The 23,485-nt window shown below is 39.5% G+C and overlaps 1 protein-coding gene across 1 annotated transcript in view; it reads right to left on the minus strand.

The window, feature by feature from the left end:
- Positions 1 to 23,485, minus strand: part of LOC134968623 (mucin-19-like) — a 517,580-nt gene that overhangs the window by 161,888 nt on the left and 332,207 nt on the right. The window contains exons 46-48 of the mRNA XM_063944156.1: positions 20,596 to 20,871; positions 18,896 to 19,150; positions 18,448 to 18,714 (exon numbers count right to left, since the gene is read on the minus strand). Coding sequence (XP_063800226.1) covers positions 18,448 to 18,714; positions 18,896 to 19,150; positions 20,596 to 20,871 — 798 coding nt within the window. The remainder of the gene's footprint in view (positions 1 to 18,447; positions 18,715 to 18,895; positions 19,151 to 20,595; positions 20,872 to 23,485) is intronic.

The raw sequence follows: 23,485 nt of genomic DNA on the forward strand, positions 1-23,485 counted from the left end.
AGAGCATGCGCCTTCCACCATTTGCACGCCCCCTGCAAGTGCTGGAAGGAGCACCCGCAGTCCAGTTCCTGATAGTCAGATTGAAGATGTCAGTGTTGAAGTACACCAGGATGAGGAGGATATGGGTGTTGCTGGCGCTGGGGAGGAAATTGACCAGGAGGATTCTGATGGTGAGGTGGTTTGTTTAAGTCAGGCACCCGGGGAGACACCTGTTGTCCGTGGGAGGAATAGGGCCATTGACATGCCTGGTCAAAATACAAAAAAAAAATCAGCTCTTCGGTGTGGAAGTATTTCACCAGAAATGCGGACAACATTTGTCAAGCCGTGTGTTGCCTTTGTCAAGCTGTAATAAGTAGGGGTAAGGACGTTAACCACCTCGGAACATCCTCCCTTATACGTCACCTGCAGCGCATTCATAATAAGTCAGTGACAAGTTCAAAAACTTTGGGTGACAGCGGAAGCAGTCCACTGACCAGTAAATCCCTTCCTCTTGTAACCAAGCTCACGCAAACCACCCCACCAACTCCCTCAGTGTCAATTTCCTCCTTACCCAGGAATGCCAATAGTCCTGCAGGCCAAGTCACTGGCAATTCTGACGAGTCCTCTCCTGCCTGGGATTCCTCCGATGCATCCTTGAGTGTAATGCCTACTGCTGCTGGCGCTGCTGTTGTTGCTGCTGGGAGTCGATCGTCATCCCAGAGGGGAAGTCGTAAGCCCACTTGTACTACTTCCAGTAAGCAATTGACTGTCCAACAGTCCTTTGCGAGGAAGATGAAATATCACAGTAGTCATCCTGCTGCAAAGCGGATAACTGAGGCCTTGACAACTATGTTGGTGTTAGACGTGCGTCCGGTATCCGCCGTTAGTTCACAGGGAACTAGACAATTTATTGAGGCAGTGTGCCCCCGTTACCAAATACCATCTAGGTTCCACTTCTCTAGGCAGGCGATACCGAGAATGTACACGGACGTCAGAAAAAGACTCACCAGTGTCCTAAAAAATGCAGTTGTATCCAATGTCCACTTAACCACGGACATGTGGACAAGTGGAGCAGGGCAGGGTCAGGACTATATGACTGTGACAGCCCACTGGGTAGATGTATGGACTCCCGCCGCAAGAACAGCAGCGGCGGCACCAGTAGCAGCATCTCGCAAACGCCAACTCTTTCCTAGGCAGGCTACGCTTTGTATCACCGCTTTCCAGAATACGCACACAGCTGAAAACCTCTTACGGCAACTGAGGAAGATCATCGCGGAATGGCTTACCCCAATTGGACTCTCCTGTGGATTTGTGGCATCGGACAACGCCAGCAATATTGTGTGTGCATTAAATATGGGCAAATTCCAGCACGTCCCATGTTTTGCACATACCTTGAATTTGGTGGTGCAGAATTTTTTAAAAAACGACAGGGGCGTGCAAGAGATGCTGTCGGTGGCCAGAAGAATTGCGGGACACTTTCGGCGTACAGGCACCACGTACAGAAGACTGGAGCACCACCAAAAACTACTGAACCTGCCCTGCCATCATCTGAAGCAAGAAGTGGTAACGAGGTGGAATTCAACCCTCTATATGCTTCAGAGGTTGGAGGAGCAGCAAAAGGCCATTCAAGCCTAAACAATTGAGCACGATATAGGAGGTGGAATGCACCTGTCTCAAGCGCAGTGGAGAATGATTTCAACGTTGTGCAAGGTTCTGATGCCCTTTGAACTTGCCACACGTGAAGTCAGTTCAGACACTGCCAGCCTGAGTCAGGTCATTCCCCTCATCAGGCTTTTGCAGAAGAAGCTGGAGACATTGAAGGAGGAGCTAACACGGAGTGATTCCGCTAGGCATGTGGGACTTGTGGATGGAGCCCTTAATTCGCTTAACAAGGATTCACAAATGGTCAATCTGTTGAAATCAGAGCACTACATTTTGGCCACCGTGCTCGATCCTAGATTTAAAGCCTACCTTGGATCTCTCTTTCCGGCAGACACAAGTCTGCTGGGGTTGAAAGACCTGCTGGTGACAAAATTGTCAAGTCAAGCGGAACGCGACCTGTCAACATCTCCTCCTTCACATTCTCCCGCAACTGGGGGTGCGAGGAAAAGGCTCAGAATTCCGAGCCCACCCGCTGGCGGTGATGCAGGGCAGTCTGGAGCGACTGCTGATGCTGACATCTGGTCCGGACTGAAGGACCTGACAACGATTACGGACATGTCGTCTACTGTCACTGCATATGATTCTCTCACCATTGAAAGAATGGTGGAGGATTATATGAGTGACCGCATCCAAGTAGGCACGTCACACAGTCCGTACTTATACTGGCAGGAAAAAGAGGCAATTTGGAGGCCCTTGCACAAACTGGCTTTATTCTACCTAAGTTGCCCTCCCACAAGTGTGTACTCCGAAAGAGTGTTTAGTGCCGCCGCTCACCTTGTCAGCAATCGGCGTACGAGGTTACATCCAGAAAATGTGGAGAAGATGATGTTCATTAAAATGAATTATAATCAATTCCTCCGTGGAGACATTGACCAGCAGCAATTGCCTCCACAAAGTACACAGGGAGCTGAGATGGTGGATTCCAGTGGGGACGAATTGATAATCTGTGAGGAGGGGGATGTACACGGTGATATATCGGAGGATGATGATGAGGTGGACATCTTGCCTCTGTAGAGCCAGTTTGTGCAAGGAGAGATTAATTGCTTCTTTTTTGGTGGGGGTCCAAACCAACCCGTCATTTCAGTCACAGTCGTGTGGCAGACCCTGTCACTGAAATGATGGGTTGGTTAAAGTGTGCATGTCCTGTTTAAACAACATAAGGGTGGGTGGGAGGGCCCAAGGACAATTCCATCTTGCACCTCTTTTTTCTTTAATTTTTCTTTGCGTCATGTGCTGTTTGTGGAATGTTTTTTGGAAGGGCCATCCTGCGTGACACTGCAGTGCCACTCCTAGATGGGCCCGGTGTTTGTGTCGGCCACTAGGGTCGCTTATCTTACTCACACAGCTACCTCATTGCGCCTCTTTTTTTCTTTGCGTCATGTGCTGTTTGGGGAGGGTTTTTTGGAAGGGCCATCCTGCGTGACACTGCAGTGCCACTCCTAGATGGGCACGGTGTTTGTGTTGGCCACTAGGGTCACTTATCTTACTCACACAGCTACGTCATTGCGCCTCTTTTTTTCTTTGCGTCATGTGCTGTTTGGGGAGGGTTTTTTGGAAGGGCCATCCTGCGTGACACTGCAGTGCCACTCCTAGATGGGCCCGGTGTTTGTGTCGGCCACTAGGGTCGCTTATCTTACTCACACAGCTACCTCATTGCGCCTCTTTTTTTCTTTGCGTCATGTGCTGTTTGGGGAGGGTTTTTTGGAAGGGCCATCCTGCGTGACACTGCAGTGCCACTCCTAGATGGGCACGGTGTTTGTGTCGGCCACTAGGGTCGCTTAGCTTACTCACACAGCTACCTCATTGCGCCTCTTTTTTTCTTTGCGTCATGTGCTGTTTGGGGAGTGTTTTTTGGAAGGGCCATCCTGCGTGACACTGCAGTGCCACTCCTAGATGGGCACGGTGTTTGTGTCGGCCACTAGGGTCGCTTAGCTTAGTCATCCAGCGACCTAGGTGCAAATTTTAGGACTAAAAATAATATTGTGAGGTGTGAGGTATTCAGAATAGACTGAAAATGAGTGGAAATTATGGTTTTTGAGGTTAATAATACTTTGGGATCAAAATGACCCCCAAATTCTATGATTTAAGCTGTTTTTTAGGGGTTTTTGAAAAAAACACCCGAATCCAAAACACACCCGAATCCGACAAAAAAAATTCGGTGAGGTTTTGCCAAAACGCGGTCGAACCCAAAACACGGCCGCAGAACCGAACCCAAAACCAAAACACAAAACCCGAAAAATTTCAAGTGCACATCTCTAATATACACATGTAACAATACAGCACTAGTGCAGCACCATTACTACAGTGCACTACTCTGACAGCTAATTACCAGGATATCATACATCTTATATACACATGTAACATTACATCACTAGTGTAGGACCATTACTACAGTACACTACTCTGACATCTAATTACCAGGGATATCATACATCTTATATACACATGTAACATTACAGCACTAGTGCAACACCATTACTACAGTACACTACTCTGACAGCTAATTACCAGGATATCATACATCTTATATACACATGTAACATTATATCACTAGTGCGGCACCATTACTACAGTACACTACTCTGACAGCTAATTACCAGGGATATCATACATCTTATATACACATGTAACATTACATCACTAGTGCGGCACCATTACTACAGTACACTACTCTGACAGCTAATTACCAGGGATATCATACATCTTATATACACATGTAACATTACATCACTAGTGCAGCATTATTACTACAGTACACTACTCTGACAGCTAATTACCAGGATATCATACATCTTATATACACATGTAACATTACATCACTAGTGCAGCACCATTACTACAGTACACTACTCTGACAGCTAATTACCAGGGATATCATACATCTTATATACACATGTAACATTATATCACTAGTGCGGCACCATTACTACAGTACACTACTCTGACAGCTAATTACCAGGATATCATACATCTTATATACACATGTAACATTACATCAATAGTGCGGCACCATTACTACAGTACACTACTCTGACAGCTAATTACCAGGGATATCATACATCTTATATACACATGAAACATTACAGCACTAGTGCGGCACCATTACTACAGTACACTACTCTGACATCTAATTACCAGGGATATCATACATCTTATATACACATGTAACATTATATCACTAGTGCGGCACCATTACTACAGTACACTACTCTGACAGCTAATTACCAGGATATCATACATCTTATATACACATGTAACATTACATCACTAGTGCGGCACCATTGCTACAGTACACTACTCTGACAGCTAATTACCAGGATATCATACATCTTATATACACATGTAACATTACATCACTAGTGCGGCACCATTACTACAGTACACTACTCTGACAGCTAATTACCAGGATATCATACATCTTATATACACATGTAACATTATATCACTAGTGCAGCACCATTACTACAGTGCACTACACTGACAGCTAATTACCAGGATATCATACATCTTATATACACATGTAACATTACATCACTAGTGCGGCACCATTACTACAGTACACTACTCTGACAGCTAATTACCAGGATATCATACATCTTATATACACATGTAACATTACATCACTAGTGCGGCACCATTACTACAGTACACTACTCTGACAGCTAATTACCAGGTATATAATACATCTTATATACACATGTAACATTACATCACTAGTGCAGCATTATTACTACAGTACACTACTCTGACAGCTAATTACCAGGATATCATACATCTTATATACGCATGTAACATTACAGCACTAGTGCAGCACCATTACTACAATACACTACTCTGACAGATAATTACCAGGGATATCATACATCTTATATACACATGTTACATTATATCACTAGTGCAGAACCATTACTACAGTACACTACTCTGACAGCTAATTACCAGGGATATCAAAACATCTTCTATACACATGTAACATTACATCACTAGTGCGGCACCATTACTACAGTACACTACTCTGACAGCTAATTACCAGGATATCATACATCTTATATACACATGTAACATTGAATCACTAGTGCAACACCATTACTACAGTACACTACTCTGACATCTAATTACCAGGGATAGCATACATCTTATATACACATGTAACATTACAGCACTAGTGCAGCATCATTACTACAGTACACTACTCTGACATCTAATTACCAGGGATAGCATACATCTTATATACACATGTAACATTACAGCACTAGTGCAGCATCATTACTACAGTACACTACTCTGACTGCTAATTACCAGGATATCATACAACACATGTAACATTACAGAACTAGTGCAACACCATTACTACAGTACACTACTCTGACAGATAATTACCAGGGATATCATACATCTTATATACACATGTAACATTACAGCATTAGTGCGGCACCATTACTACAGTGCACTACTCTGACAGCTAATTACCAGGGATATCATACATCTTATATACACATGTAACATTACATCAATAGTGCGGCACCATTACTACAGTACACTGCTCTGACAGCTAATTACCAGGGATATCATACATCTTATATACACATGTAACATTACAGAACTAGTGCAACACCATTACTACAGTACACTGCTCTGACAGCTAATTACCAGGGATATCATACATCTTATATACACATGTAACATTACATCACTAGTGCAGCACCATTACTACAGTACACTACTCTGACAGCTAATTACCAGGATATCATACATCTTATATACACATGTAACATTACAGAACTAGTGCAACACCATTACTACAGTAAACTGCTCTGACAGCTAATTACCAGGGATATCATACATCTTATATACACATGTAACATTACAGAACTAGTGCAACACCATTACTACAGTACACTACTCTGACAGCTAATTACCAGGGATATCATACATCTTATATACACATGTAACTTTACATCACTAGTGCAGCACCATTACTACAGTACACTACTCTGACAGCTAATTACCAGGGATATCACACATCTTATATACACATGTAACATTACAGCACTAGTGCAGCACCATTACTACAGTACACTACTCTGACAGCTAATAACCAGGATATCATACATCTTATATACACATGTAACATTACATCACTAGTGCGGCACCATTACTACAGTACACTACTCTGACAGCTAATTACCAGGGATATCACACATCTTATATACACATGTAACATTACATCACTAGTGCGGCACCATTACTACAGTACACTACTCTGACATCTAATTACCAGGATATCATACACCTTATATACACATGTAACATTACATCACTAGTGCGGCACCATTACTACAGTACACTGCTCTGACAGCAAATTACCAGGGATATCATACATCGTATATACACATGTAACATTACAGCACTAGTGCGGCACCATTACTATAGTACACTACTCTGACAGCTAATTACTAGGATATCATACATCTTATATACACATGTAACATTACATCACTAGTGCGGCACCATTACTACAGTACACTGCTCTGACAGCAAATTACCAGGGATATCATACATCTTATATACACATGTAACATTACAGCACTAGTGCGGCACCATTACTACAGTACACTACTCTGACAGCTAATTACCAGGGATATCATACATCTTATATACACATGTAACATTACATCAATAGTGCGGCACCATTACTACAGTACACAACTATGACAGCTAATTACCAGGGATATCGTACATCTTATATACACATGTAACATTACATCACTAGTGCGGCACCATTACTACAGTACACTACTCTGACAGCTAATTACCAGGGATATCATACATCTTATATACACATGTAACATTATATCACTAGTGCGGCACCATTACTACAGTACACTACTCTGACAGCTAATTACCAGGATATCATACATCTTATATACATATGTAACATTACAGCACTAGTGCGGCACCATTACTACAGTACACTACTCCGACAGCTAATTACCAGGGATATCATACATCTTATATACACATGTAACATTACATCACTAGTGCGGCACCATTACTACAGTGCACTACTCTGACAGCTAATTACCAGGATATAATACATCTTATATACACATGTAACATTACATCACTAGTGCGGCACCATTACTACAGTGCACTACTCTGACAGCTAATTACCAGGATATCATACATCTTATATACACATGTAACAGTACATCACTAGTGTGACACCATTACTACAGTACACTACTCTGACAGCTAATTACCAGGGATATCATACATCTTATATACACATGTAACATTACATCACTAGTGCAACACCATTACTACAGTACACTACTCTGACAGCTAATTACCAGGATATCACACATCTTATATACACATGTAACATTACATCACTAGTGCGGCACCATTACTACAGTACACTACTCTGACATCTAATTACCAGGATATCATACACCTTATATACACATGTAACATTACATCACTAGTGCGGCACCATTACTACAGTACACTACTCCGACAGCTAATTACCAGGGATATCATACATCTTATATACACATGTAACAGTACATCACTAGTGCGGCACCATTACTACAGTACACTACTCAGACAGCTAATTACCAGGGATATCACACATCTTATATACACATGAAACATTACAGCACTAGTGCGGCACCATTACTACAGTACACTACTCTGACAGCTAATTACCAGGATATCATACATCTTATATACACATGTAACATTACATGACTAGTGCGGCACCATTACTACAGTACACTACTCTGACAGCTAATTACCAGGGATATCATACATCTTATATACACATGTAACATTACATCACTAGTGCGGCACCATTACTACAGTACACTACTCTGACATCTAATTACCAGGATATCATACACCTTATATACACATGTAACATTACATCACTAGTGCGGCACCATTACTACAGTACACTGCTCTGACAGCAAATTACCAGGGATATCATACATCGTATATACACATGTAACATTACAGCACTAGTGCGGCACCATTACTATAGTACACTACTCTGACAGCTAATTACTAGGATATCATACATCTTATATACACATGTAACATTACATCACTAGTGCGGCACCATTACTACAGTACACTGCTCTGACAGCAAATTACCAGGGATATCATACATCGTATATACACATGTAACATTACAGCACTAGTGTAGCACCATTACTATAGTACACTACTCTGACAGCTAATTACTAGGATATCATACATCTTATATACACATGTAACATTACAGCACTAGTGCGGCACCATTACTACAGTACACTACTCTGACAGCTAATTACCAGGGATATCATACATCTTATATACACATGTAACATTACATCAATAGTGCGGCACCATTACTACAGTACACTACTCTGACAGCTAATTACCAGGATATCATACATCTTATATACACATGTAACATTACATCACTAGTGCAGCACCATTACTACAGTACACTACTCTGACAGCTAATTACCAGTATATCATACATCTTATATACACATGTAACATTACAGCACTAGTGCGGCACCATTACTACAGTACACTACTCCGACAGCTAATTACCAGGGATATCATACATCTTATATACACATGTAACAGTACATCACTAGTGTGACACCATTACTACAGTACACTACTCTGACAGCTAATTACCAGGGATATCATACATCTTATATACACATGTAACATTACATCACTAGTGCAACACCATTACTACAGTACACTACTCTGACAGCTAATTACCAGGGATATCATACATCTTATATACACATGTAACATTACATCACTAGTGCGGCACCATTACTACAGTACACTACTCTGACAGCTAATTACCAGGGATATCATGCATCTTATATACACATGTAACATTACATCACTAGTGCAGCACCATTACTACAGTGCACTACTCTGACAGCTAATTACCAGGGATATCACACATCTTATATACACATGTAACATTACAGCACTAGTGCAGCACCATTACCACAGTACACTACTCTGACAGCTAATTACCAGGGATATCACACATCTTATATACACATGTAACATTACATCACTAGTGCAACACCATTACTACAGTACACTACTCTGACAGCTAATTACCAGGGATATCACACATCTTATATACACATGTAACATTACATCACTAGTGCAACACCATTACTACAGTACACTACTCTGACAGCTAATTACCAGGGATATCGTACATCTTATATACACATGTAACATTACATCACTAGTGCAGCACCATTACTACAGTACACTACTCTCACAGCTAATTACCAGGATATCATACATCTTATATACACATGTAACATTACATCAATAGTGCAACACCATTACTACAGTACACTACTCTGACAGCTAATTACCAGGATATCATACATCTTATATACACATGTAACATTACATCACTAGTGCAACACCATTACTACAGTGCACTACTCTGACAGCTAATTACCAGGGATATCATACATCTTATATACACATGTAACATTACATCACTAGTGCGGCACCATTACTACAGTACACTACTCTGACAGCTAATTACCAGGGATATCGTACATCTTATATAAACATGTAACATTATATCACTAGTGCGGTACCATTACTACAGTAAACTACTCTGACAGCTAATTACCAGGGATCTCACACATCTTATATACACATGTAACATTACATCATTAGTGCGGCACCATTACAACAGTACATTACTCGGACAGCTAATTACCAGGGATAGCGTACATCTTATATACACATGTAACATTACATCACTAGTGCAACACCATTACTACAGTACACTACTCTGACAGCTAATTACCAGGATATAATACATCTTATATACACATGTAACATTACATCACTAGTGTGACACCATTACTACAGTACACTACTCTGACAGCTAATTACCAGGGATATCATACATCTTATATACACATGTAACATTACAGCACTTGTGCAGCACCATTACTACAGTACACTACTCTGACAGCTAATTACCAGGGATATCATACATCTTATATACACATGTAACATTACATCACTAGTGCACACCATTACTACAGTACACTACTCTGACAGCTAATTACCAGGGATATCATACATCTTATATACACATGTAACATTACAGCACTAGTGCGGCACCATTACTACAGTACACTGCTCTGACAGCTAATTACCAGGGATATCACACATCTTATATACACATGTAACTTTATATCACTAGTGCAACACCATTACTACAGTACACTACTCTGACAGCTAATTACCAGGGATATCACACATCTTATATACACATGTAACTTTATATCACTAGTGCAACACCATTACTACAGTACACTACTCTGACAGCTAATTACCAGGGATATCATACATCGTATATACACATGTAACATTACAGCACTAGTGCGGCACCATTACTACAGTACACTACTCTGACAGCTAATTACCAGGATATAATACATCTTATATACACATGTAACATTACATCACTAGTGCGGCACCATTACTACAGTACACTACTCTGACAGCTAATTACCAGGATATCATACATCTTATCTACACATGTAACATTACATCACTAGTGCAGCATTATTACTACAGTACACTACTCTGACAGCTAATTACCAGGATATCATACATCTTATATACACATGTAACATTACATCACTAGTGCAACACCATTACTACAGTACACTACTCTGACATCTAATTACCAGGGATATCATACATCTTATATACACATGTAACATTACAGCACTAGTGCAGCATCATTACTACAGTACACTACTCTGACTGCTAATTACCAGGATATCATACAACACATGTAACATTACAGAACTAGTGCAACACCATTACTACAGTACACTACTCTGACAGCTAATTACCAGGATATAATACATCTTATATACACATGTAACATTACATCACTAGTGCGGCACCATTACTACAGTACACTACTCTGACAGCTAATTACCAGGATATAATACATCTTATATACACATGTAACATTACAGCACTAGTGTGACACCATTACTACAGTACACTACTCTGACAGCTAATTACCAGGATATAATACATCTTATATACACATGTAACATTACATCACTAGTGCAGCACCATTACTACAGTGCACTACTCTGACAGCTAATTACCAGGATATAATACATCTTATATACACATGTAAAATTACAGCACTAGTGTGACACCATTACTACAGTACACTACTCTGACAGCTAATTACCAGGATATCATACATCTTATATACACATGTAACATTACATCACTAGTGTGGCACCATTACTACAGTACACTACTCTCACAGCTAATTACCAGGGATATCATACATCTTATATACACATGTAACATTACATCACTAGCGCAGCACCATTACTACAGTACACTACTCTGACAGGAAATTACCAGGATATCATACATCTTATATACACATGTAACATTACATCACTAGTGCAGCACCATTACTACAGTACACTACTCTGACAGCTAATTACCAGGGATAGCACACATCTTATATACACATGTAACAGTACATCACTAGTGTGGCACCATTACTACAGTACACTACTCTGACAGTTAATTACCAGGATATAATACATCTTATATACACCTGTAACATTACATCACTAGTGCGGCACCATTACTACAGTGCACTACTTTGACAGCTGATTACCAGGATATCAGATATCTTATATACACATATAACATTATATCACTAGTGCAACACCATTACTACAGTACACTACTCTGACAGCTAATTACCAGGGATATCACACATCTTATATACACATGTAACATTACAGCACTAGTGCAACACCATTACTACAGTACACTACTCTGACAGCTAATTACCAGGGATATCATACATCTTATATACACATGTAACATTACATCACTAGTGCAACACCATTACTACAGTACACTACTCAGACAGCTAATTACCAGGGATATCACACATCTTATATACACATGTAACATTACAGCACTAGTGCGGCACCATTACTACAGTACACTACTCTGACAGCTAATTACCAGGATATCATACATCTTATATACACATGTAACATTACATCACTAGTGCAACACCATTACTACATTACACTACTCTGACAGCTAATTACCAGGGATATCACACATCTTATATACACACATGTAACATTACAGCACTAGTGCAACACCATTACTACAGTACACTACTCTGACAGCTAATTACCAGGGATATCATACATCTTATATACACATGTAACATTACATCACTAGTGAAACACCATTACTACAGTACACTACTCTGACAGCTAATTACCAGGGATATCAACCATCTTATATACACATGTAACATTACATCACTAGTGCGGCACCATTACTACAGTACACTACTCTGACAGCTAATTACCAGGATATCATACATCTTATATACACATGTAACATTACATCACTAGTGCAACACCATTACTACATTACACTACTCTGACAGCTAATTACCAGGGATATCACACATCTTATATACACACATGTAACATTACAGCACTAGTGCGGCACCATTACTACAGTACACTGCTCTGACAGCTAATTACCAGGGATATCACACATCTTATATACACATGTAACTTTATATCACTAGTGCAACACCATTACTACAGTACACTACTCTGACAGCTAATTACCAGGGATATCATACATCTTATATACACATGTAACATTACATCACTAGTGCGGCACGATTACTACAGTACACTACTCTGACAGCAAATTACCAGGGATATCATACATCGTATATACACATGTAACATTACAGCACTAGTGCGGCACCATTACTACAGTACACTACTCTGACAGCTAATTACCAGGATATAATACATCTTATATACACATGTAACATTACATCACTAGTGCGGCACCATTACTACAGTACACTACTCTGACAGCTAATTACCAGGGATATCATACATCTTATATACACATGTAACATTACATCACTAGTGCAGCATTATTACTACAGTACACTACTCTGACAGCTAATTACCAGGATATCATACATCTTATATACGCATGTAACATTACAGCACTAGTGCAGCACCATTACTACAATACACTACTCTGACAGATAATTACCAGGGATATCATACATCTTATATACACATGTTACATTATATCACTAGTGCAGCACCATTACTACAGTACACTACTCTGACAGCTAATTACCAGGGATATCAAAACATCTTCTATACACATGTAACATTACATCACTAGTGCGGCACCATTACTACAGTACACTACTCTGACAGCTAATTACCAGGATATCATACATCTTATATACACATGTAACATTACATCACTAGTGCAACACCATTACTACAGTACACTACTCTGACATCTAATTACCAGGGATATCATACATCTTATATACACATGTAACATTACAGCACTAGTGCAGCATCATTACTACAGTACACTACTCTGACTGCTAATTACCAGGATATCATACAACACATGTAACATTACAGAACTAGTGCAACACCATTACTACAGTACACTACTCTGACAGCTAATTACCAGGATATAATACATCTTATATACACATGTAACATTACATCACTAGTGCGGCACCATTACTACAGTACACTACTCTGACAGCTAATTACCAGGATATAATACATCTTATATACACATGTAACATTACAGCACTAGTGTGGCACCATTACTACAGTACACTACTCTGACAGCTAATTACCAGGGATATCATACATCTTATATACACATGTAACATTACATCACTAGTGCAGCACCATTACTACAGTACACTACTCTGACAGCTAATTACCAGGATATCATACATCTTATATACACATGTAACATTACATCACTAGTGCAGCACCATTACTACAGTACACTACTCTGACAGGAAATTACCAGGATATCATACATCTTATATACACATGTAACATTACATCACTAGTGCAGCACCATTACTACAGTACACTACTCTGACAGCTAATTACCAGGGATAGCACACATCTTATATACACATGTAACAGTACATCACTAGTGTGGCACCATTACTACAGTACACTACTCTGACAGCTAATTACCAGGATATAATACATCTTATATACACCTGTAACATTACATCACTAGTGCGGCACCATTACTACAGTGCACTACTTTGACAGCTGATTACCAGGATATCAGATATCTTATATACACATATAACATTATATCACTAGTGCAACACCATTACTACAGTACACTACTCTGACAGCTAATTACCAGGGATATCACACATCTTATATACACATGTAACATTACAGCACTAGTGCAACACCATTACTACAGTGCACTACTTTGACAGCTGATTACCAGGATATCAGATATCTTATATACACATATAACATTATATCACTAGTGCAACACCATTACTACAGTACACTACTCTGACAGCTAATTACCAGGGATATCATACATCTTATATACACATGTAACATTACATCACTAGTGCAACACCATTACTACATTACACTACTCTGACAGCTAATTACCAGGGATATCACACATCTTATATACACACATGTAACATTACAGCACTAGTGCAACACCATTACTACAGTACACTACTCTGACAGCTAATTACCAGGGATATCAACCATCTTATATACACATGTAACATTACATCACTAGTGCGGCACCATTACTACAGTACACTACTCTGACAGCTAATTACCAGGATATCATACATCTTATATACACATGTAACATTACATCACTAGTGCAACACCATTACTACAGTACACTACTCTGACAGCTAATTACCAGGGATATCACACATCTTATATACACATGTAACATTACATCACTAGTGCGGCACCATTACTACAGTACACTGCTCTGACAGCTAATTACCAGGGATATCACACATCTTATATACACATGTAACTTTATATCACTAGTGCAACACCGTTACTACAGTACACTACTCTGACAGCTAATTACCAGGGATATCATACATCTTATATACACATGTAACATTACATCACTAGTGCGGCACGATTACTACAGTACACTACTCTGACAGCAAATTACCAGGGATATCATACATCTTATATACACATGTAACAATACAGCACTAGTGCGGCACCATTGCTACAGTACACTACTCTGACAGCTAATTACCAGGGATATCATACATCTTATATACACATGTAACATTACATCACTAGTGCAGCATTATTACTACAGTACACTACTCTGACAGCTAATTACCAGGATATCATACATCTTATATACACATGTAACATTACATCACTAGTGCGGCACCATTACTACAGTACACTACTCTGACAGCTAATTACCAGGGATATCATACATCTTATATACGCATGTAACATTACAGCACTAGTGCAGCACCATTACTACAATACACTACTCTGACAGATAATTACCAGGGATATCATACATCTTATATACACATGTTACATTATATCACTAGTGCAGCACCATTACTACAGTACACTACTCTGACAGCTAATTACCAGGATATCATACATCTTATATACACATGTAACATTACATCACTAGTGCAACACCATTACTACAGTACACTACTCTGACAGCTAATTACCAGGATATCATACATCTTATATACACATGTAACATTACATCACTAGTGCAACACCATTACTACATTACACTACTCTGACAGCTAATTACCAGGGATATCACACATCTTATATACACACATGTAACATTACAGCACTAGTGCAACACCATTACTACAGTACACTACTCTGACAGCTAATTACCAGGGATATCAACCATCTTATATACACATGTAACATTACATCACTAGTGCGGCACCATTACTACAGTACACTACTCTGACAGCTAATTACCAGGATATCATACATCTTATATACACATGTAACATTACATCACTAGTGCAACACCATTACTACAGTACACTACTCTGACAGCTAATTACCAGGGATATCACACATCTTATATACACATGTAACATTACATCACTAGTGCGGCACCATTACTACAGTACACTGCTCTGACAGCTAATTACCAGGGATATCACACATCTTATATACACATGTAACTTTATATCACTAGTGCAACACCGTTACTACAGTACACTACTCTGACAGCTAATTACCAGGGATATCATACATCGTATATACACATGTAACATTACAGCACTAGTGCGGCACCATTACTACAGTACACTACTCTGACAGCTAATTACCAGGATATAATACATCTTATATACACATGTAACATTACATCACTAATGCGGCACCATTACTACAGTACACTACTCTGACAGCTAATTACCAGGGATATCATACATCTTATATACACATGTAACATTACATCACTAGTGCAGCATTATTACTACAGTACACTACTCTGACAGCTAATTACCAGGATATCATACATCTTATATACGCATGTAACATTACAGCACTAGTGCAGCACCATTACTACAATACACTACTCTGACAGATAATTACCAGGGATATCATACATCTTATATACACATGTTACATTATATCACTAGTGCAGCACCATTACTACAGTACACTACTCTGACAGCTAATTACCAGGATATCATACATCTTATATACACATGTAACATTACATCACTAGTGCAACACCATTACTACAGTACACTACTCTGACAGCTAATTACCAGGATATCATACATCTTATATACACATGTAACATTACATCACTAGTGCAACACCATTACTACAGTACACTACTCTGACATCTAATTACCAGGGATATCAAAACATCTTCTATACACATGTAACATTACATCACTAGTGTGACACCATTACTACAGTACACTACTCTGACAGCTAATTACCAGGGATATCAAAACATCTTCTATACACATGTAACATTACATCACTAGTGCGGCATCATTACTACAGTACACTACTCTGACAGCTAATTACCAGGATATCATACATCTTATATACACATGTAACATTACATCACTAGTGCAACACCATTACTACAGTACACTACTCTGACATCTAATTACCAGGGATATCATACATCTTATATACACATGTAACATTACAGCACTAGTGCAGCATCATTACTACAGTACACTACTCTGAGTGCTAATTACCAGGATATCATACAACACATGTAACATTACAGAACTAGTGCAACACCATTACTACAGTACACTACTCTGACAGATAATTACCAGGGATATCATACATCTTATATACACATGTAACATTACAGCATTAGTGCGGCACCATTACTACAGTGCACTACTCTGACAGCTAATTACCAGGGATATCATACATCTTATATACACATGTAACATTACATCACTAGTGCAACACCATTACTACAGTACACTACTCTGACAGCTAATTACCAGGATATCATACATCTTATATACACATGTAACATTACATCACTAGTGCGGTACCATTACTACAGTACACTACTCTGACTGCTAATTACCAGGATATCATACATCTTATATACACATGTAACATTACATCACTAGTGCGGCACCATTACTACAGTACACTACTCTGACAGCTAATTACCAGGATATCATACATCTTATATACACATGTAACATTACATCACTAGTGCAGCACCATTACTACAGTACACTACTCTGACAGCTAATTACCAGGATATCATACATCTTATATACACATGTAACATGAAACTGACCTATTGCAGCTAAAAGATATGAGAAATACTTACTAGTATACACATATGCACTAACAGGTAAACTCTGATACCCCCGAGCTCCGACTGTTACCACAGTAATGGTGTAATTAGTCCCAGATATCAGGCTCTGAAGGGTGATATTTGATGTGTTACTTGCTGCAGTCCAAGTGTATGAAGAATTCCCATAAGTTATATTATATGTCTTTATTACACCTGTCATATTGGCCGGCTCTCCCCAAGACAGTGTGATGAAGTTTACTCCAACTGTGGTAAAGGTTACGTTCCCTGGTTGGGTTGGATCTGTGTAATAACATAGAAATACAATTAATAGATGACATACACAGTCTATGTACAAGTAATACAAAACTGAGACAATAAACAGTAAATGAGAATACACATGTTAGAGGGAGAGTAACAGGACAAGAAGTGCAGAGTCTATGTATGATCACATGATAAGTCACGTGACCCCGCTCATACTCACACGTGGCCTCTGTCACTCCAGCGGATGTCTGGCTGCAGTTACCACTAAGTGTCTGTACAGTGACTGTATATACCCTGCCTGGTGATAGCCCTGTCGTATTCCATTGTGTAGCATTAGTCTGTGCTGTGACATTTATGTCTCCTGTCAGAGTGACTTGATAATAGTCCACATTTACTGATGGTTTTATCCATGAGATTCCGAGAACATTAACCGACATGTAATTGCTGAGTGTGATGTTGGCAGCCAGTCCGGGAACTGAAGGGAAATGTAACACACATATTAGATATTGTCACAGACATTCCGCAGCATTGTGTTTAGTATGTATATATGTAACACCTCTCAGATACCAGCATTTTATATATATATATATAAGTAACTTAGTTCTAGAGCATGTAATTTCCCCTTCAGCATTCAGATCACAGTAAATAAAGAACTGGATGTATGATTTTTGTTTGCTTAGAATATATATATATTTCTCTACTGATAAGATTTTATAGCATCTTACACTTACAGTCACCTACAGTATGCTTAGGAAGGCAGAACGGGATGGGGACAGGAAAGTGTAACCTGGTTACAGTGTGGGCATGTACATGTAAATGTGACCAAGGCAGACCTGGACACATGTGTATGCACCTTAGTGGCGCAGGAAGGGGGGGTTTCTGAGTACCCGGAAACCCCCCCAATAGACTTTTTCTATTCACACTGGCCAAGAAAGCAGACACCACGTTGTTAGGCCCCACCAATATGCCGCAATTCCAATAAAATGAAGTAATTTTGTCTCCACCTCCTCCGGATAGACCCGTGATTGGCAGCATTTTGCAGTGAGGGAGAGGGTTCTAATGACATCACGTGTGTAATGTTCTCTATTTTATTCCAATATCTCGCCAGGCCAGAGCAGGTAGACCACTGCTTCCCTCACGGCCATTACACTGCGCCTCATACTGTCATACTGTCCCAGCATCAGTTGTCAGTTGTGTGTGACTGAGTCTGTATATGAAGCACAACAGAACTTGGCATGGAAAAAAGCCACAGCTGCTGCTTCATAGCACTTTCTATACAGATTCAGAGCCCTCTGATGAAGTCCTAGATGAAACAGGTTAGGGCGTGGCCTGGTGATGAGGTGGTAGCATCTCTATCTGCTCCTGAAGCTGATTTTCAGCGTATCCGCCGTCACCAAGATGGGAGAAGGTGACTTACCATTTAAAGTGGTGGAAGTATCAGCGGTGTGCCCTGTGACCTGAGAGATGTAATACTAGACCATATACTGTATATGGTGATTTGTTCATTTACATTTTTAATTGTTCTGAGTATTGCCTGGTGGGTGTGGTGGGTTTATTGTCTAATATATTACGTTTTAAACACAATGGAGATTGTCTCTAATGGTTGTGTAACAATATATTAGGTCACGGGTCCCATCACTTTTGTCCATACCACTTTCATTTTTTTATTAGTTAGAATATTCTATTGAGTCAAAAATCAAATGCTAAGTCTACATAAGTCGTGCAGGATGCCGAATCCTTCTGTCACTTTCTAGTTATTTCAGTGAAAAATATGGGTTCTTCTATTTCATGGAAGGGACCAACAAATTTGTCTACGACTGTATATAGAAATATAGCACTATTTTACCAAGTAGGTCTATATCATTATATTATATACAGGTCTCACTGATATGTATACATGTTCCTGTCTGCTGTACTCACCTGTGCAGGTAGTTAGTGACACAGGTACAGACTCAGTGACATTATCACCAGCTCTTGTATATACCATGAATGTATACGTTACTCCTGCTGTTAGATTCACTATTGTAGCTGATTCATTTGTCACTATTGTATTATATATCATTGCAGCTGGTGATATGACGTTTGTCTGGATTCTGTAGGTGTATGTATACTTATACTCAGCGGGTCTACTCCACATCAGGGACACAGTAGAGGAAGTCACATTGCTGGTATTCAGCAAATTCACCGACATTGGATCTATAATGATAAAAGGTTGGCAGGTTCAGCAACAAAGCACAAACTAGGACAATAAAACTATTATTATTAGGAAACATTATGCTATAAAATACATTGTGGCAGAATACATTTTCAGCCGGCTGTGAAAGGATTTTTGTCATTAAGGGGTCATTCCGAGTTGATCGCTCGCTAGCTACTTTTAGCAGCCGTGCAAACGCATAGTCGCAGCCCACGGGGGAGTGTATTTTCGCTTTGCAAGTGTGCGAACGCATGTGCAGCGGAGCGGGACGAAAAAGTTTTTTGCAGTTTCTGAGTAGCTCTGGACTTACTCAGCCCTTGCGATCACTTCAACCTGTCCGGTCCCGGAATTGACGTCAGACACCCGCCCTGCAAACGATTGGACATGCCTCCGTTTTTCCAAACACTCCCAGAAAACGGTCAGTTGACACCCACAAACGCCTTCTTCCTGTCAATCTTCTTGCGATCGGCTGTGCGAATGGATTCTTTGTTAAATCCGTCGCCCAGCAAGGATCTGCTTTGTACCTGTACGACGCGCCTGCGCATTGCGGTGCATACACATGCGCAGTAGTAACCTGTTTGCTGCGCTGCGAAAAACGGTAGCGAGCGATCAACTCGGAATGACCCCCAAAATTCACATGTAACATTACATCACTAGTGCGGCACCATTACTACAGTGCACTACTCTGACAGCTAATTACCAGGATATAATACATCTTATATACACATGTAACATTACATCACTAGTGCAGCACCATTACTACAGTACACTACTCTGACAGCTAATTACCAGGATATAATACATCTTATATACACATGTAACATTACATCACTAGTGCAGCACCATTACTACAGTACACTACTCTGACAGCTAATTACCAGGATATAATACATCTTATATACACATGTAACATTACATCACTAGTGCGGCACCATTACTACAGTACACTACTGACAGCTAATTACCAGGATATAATACATCTTATATACACATGTAACATTACATCACTAGTGTAGCACCATTACTACAGTACACTACTCTGACAGCTAATTACCAGGATATAATACATCTTATATACACATGTAACATTACATCACTAGTGCGGCACCATTACTACAGTACACTACTCTGACAGCTAATTACCAGGGATATCATACATCTTATATACACACGTAACATTACATCACTAGTGTAGCACCATTACTACAGTACACTACTCTGACAGCTAATTACCAGGGATATTACACATCTTATATACACATGTAACATTACATCACTAGTGCGGCACCATTACTACAGTACACTACTCTGACAGCTAATTACCAGGATATAATACATCTTATATACACATGTAACATTACATCACTAGTGCGGCATTATTACTACAGTACACTACTCTGACAGCTAATTACCAGGATATCATACATCTTATATACACATGTAACAGTACATCACTAGTGCAGCACCATTATTACAGTACACTACTCTGACAGCTAATTACCAGGATATAATACATCTTATATACACATGTAACATTACATCACTAGTGTGACACCATTACTACAGTACACTACTCTGACAGCTAATTACCAGGGATATCATACATCTTATATACACATGTAACATTCCATCACTAGTGCGGCACCATTACTACAGTACACTATTCTGACAGCTAATTACCAGGGATATCATACATCTTATATACACATGTAACATTCCATCACTAGTGCAGCACCATTATTACAGTACACTACTCTGACAGCTAATTACCAGGGATATCATACATCTTATATACACATGTAACATTCCATCACTAGTGCGGCACCATTACTACAGTACACTACTCTGACAGCTAATTACCAGGATATCATACATCTTATATACACATGTAACATTACATCACTAGTGCGGCACCATTACTACAGTACACTACTCTGACAGCTAATTACCAGGATATCATACATCTTATATACACATGTAACATTACATCACTAGTGCGGCACCATTACTACAGTACACTACTCTGACAGCTAATTACCAGGATATCATACATCTTATATACACATGTAACATTACATCACTAGTGCAGCACCATTACTACAGTACACTACTCTGACAGTTAATTACCAGGATATCATACATCTTATATACACATGTAACATTACATCACTAGTGTGGCACCATTACTACAGTACACTACTCTGACAGCTAATTACCAGGGATATCATACATCTTATATACACATGTAACATTACATCACTAGTGCAGCACCATTACTACAGTACACTACTCTGACAGCTAATTACCAGGGATATCACACATCTTATATACACATGTAACATTACATCACTAGTGCGGCACCATTACTACAGTACACTACTCTTACAGCTAATTACCAGGGATATCATACATCTTATATACACATGTAACATTACATCACTAGTGCAGCACCATTACTACAGTACACTACTCTGACAGCTAATTACCAGGGATATCATACATCTTATATACACATGTAACATTACATCACTAGTGCAACACCATTACTACAGTACACTACTCTGACAGCTAATTACCAGGATATCATACATCTTATATACACATGTAACATTACAT

Source organism: Pseudophryne corroboree, chromosome 11 (assembly GCF_028390025.1).
Source record: "Pseudophryne corroboree isolate aPseCor3 chromosome 11, aPseCor3.hap2, whole genome shotgun sequence".
Classification (NCBI taxonomy): domain Eukaryota; kingdom Metazoa; phylum Chordata; class Amphibia; order Anura; family Myobatrachidae; genus Pseudophryne; species Pseudophryne corroboree.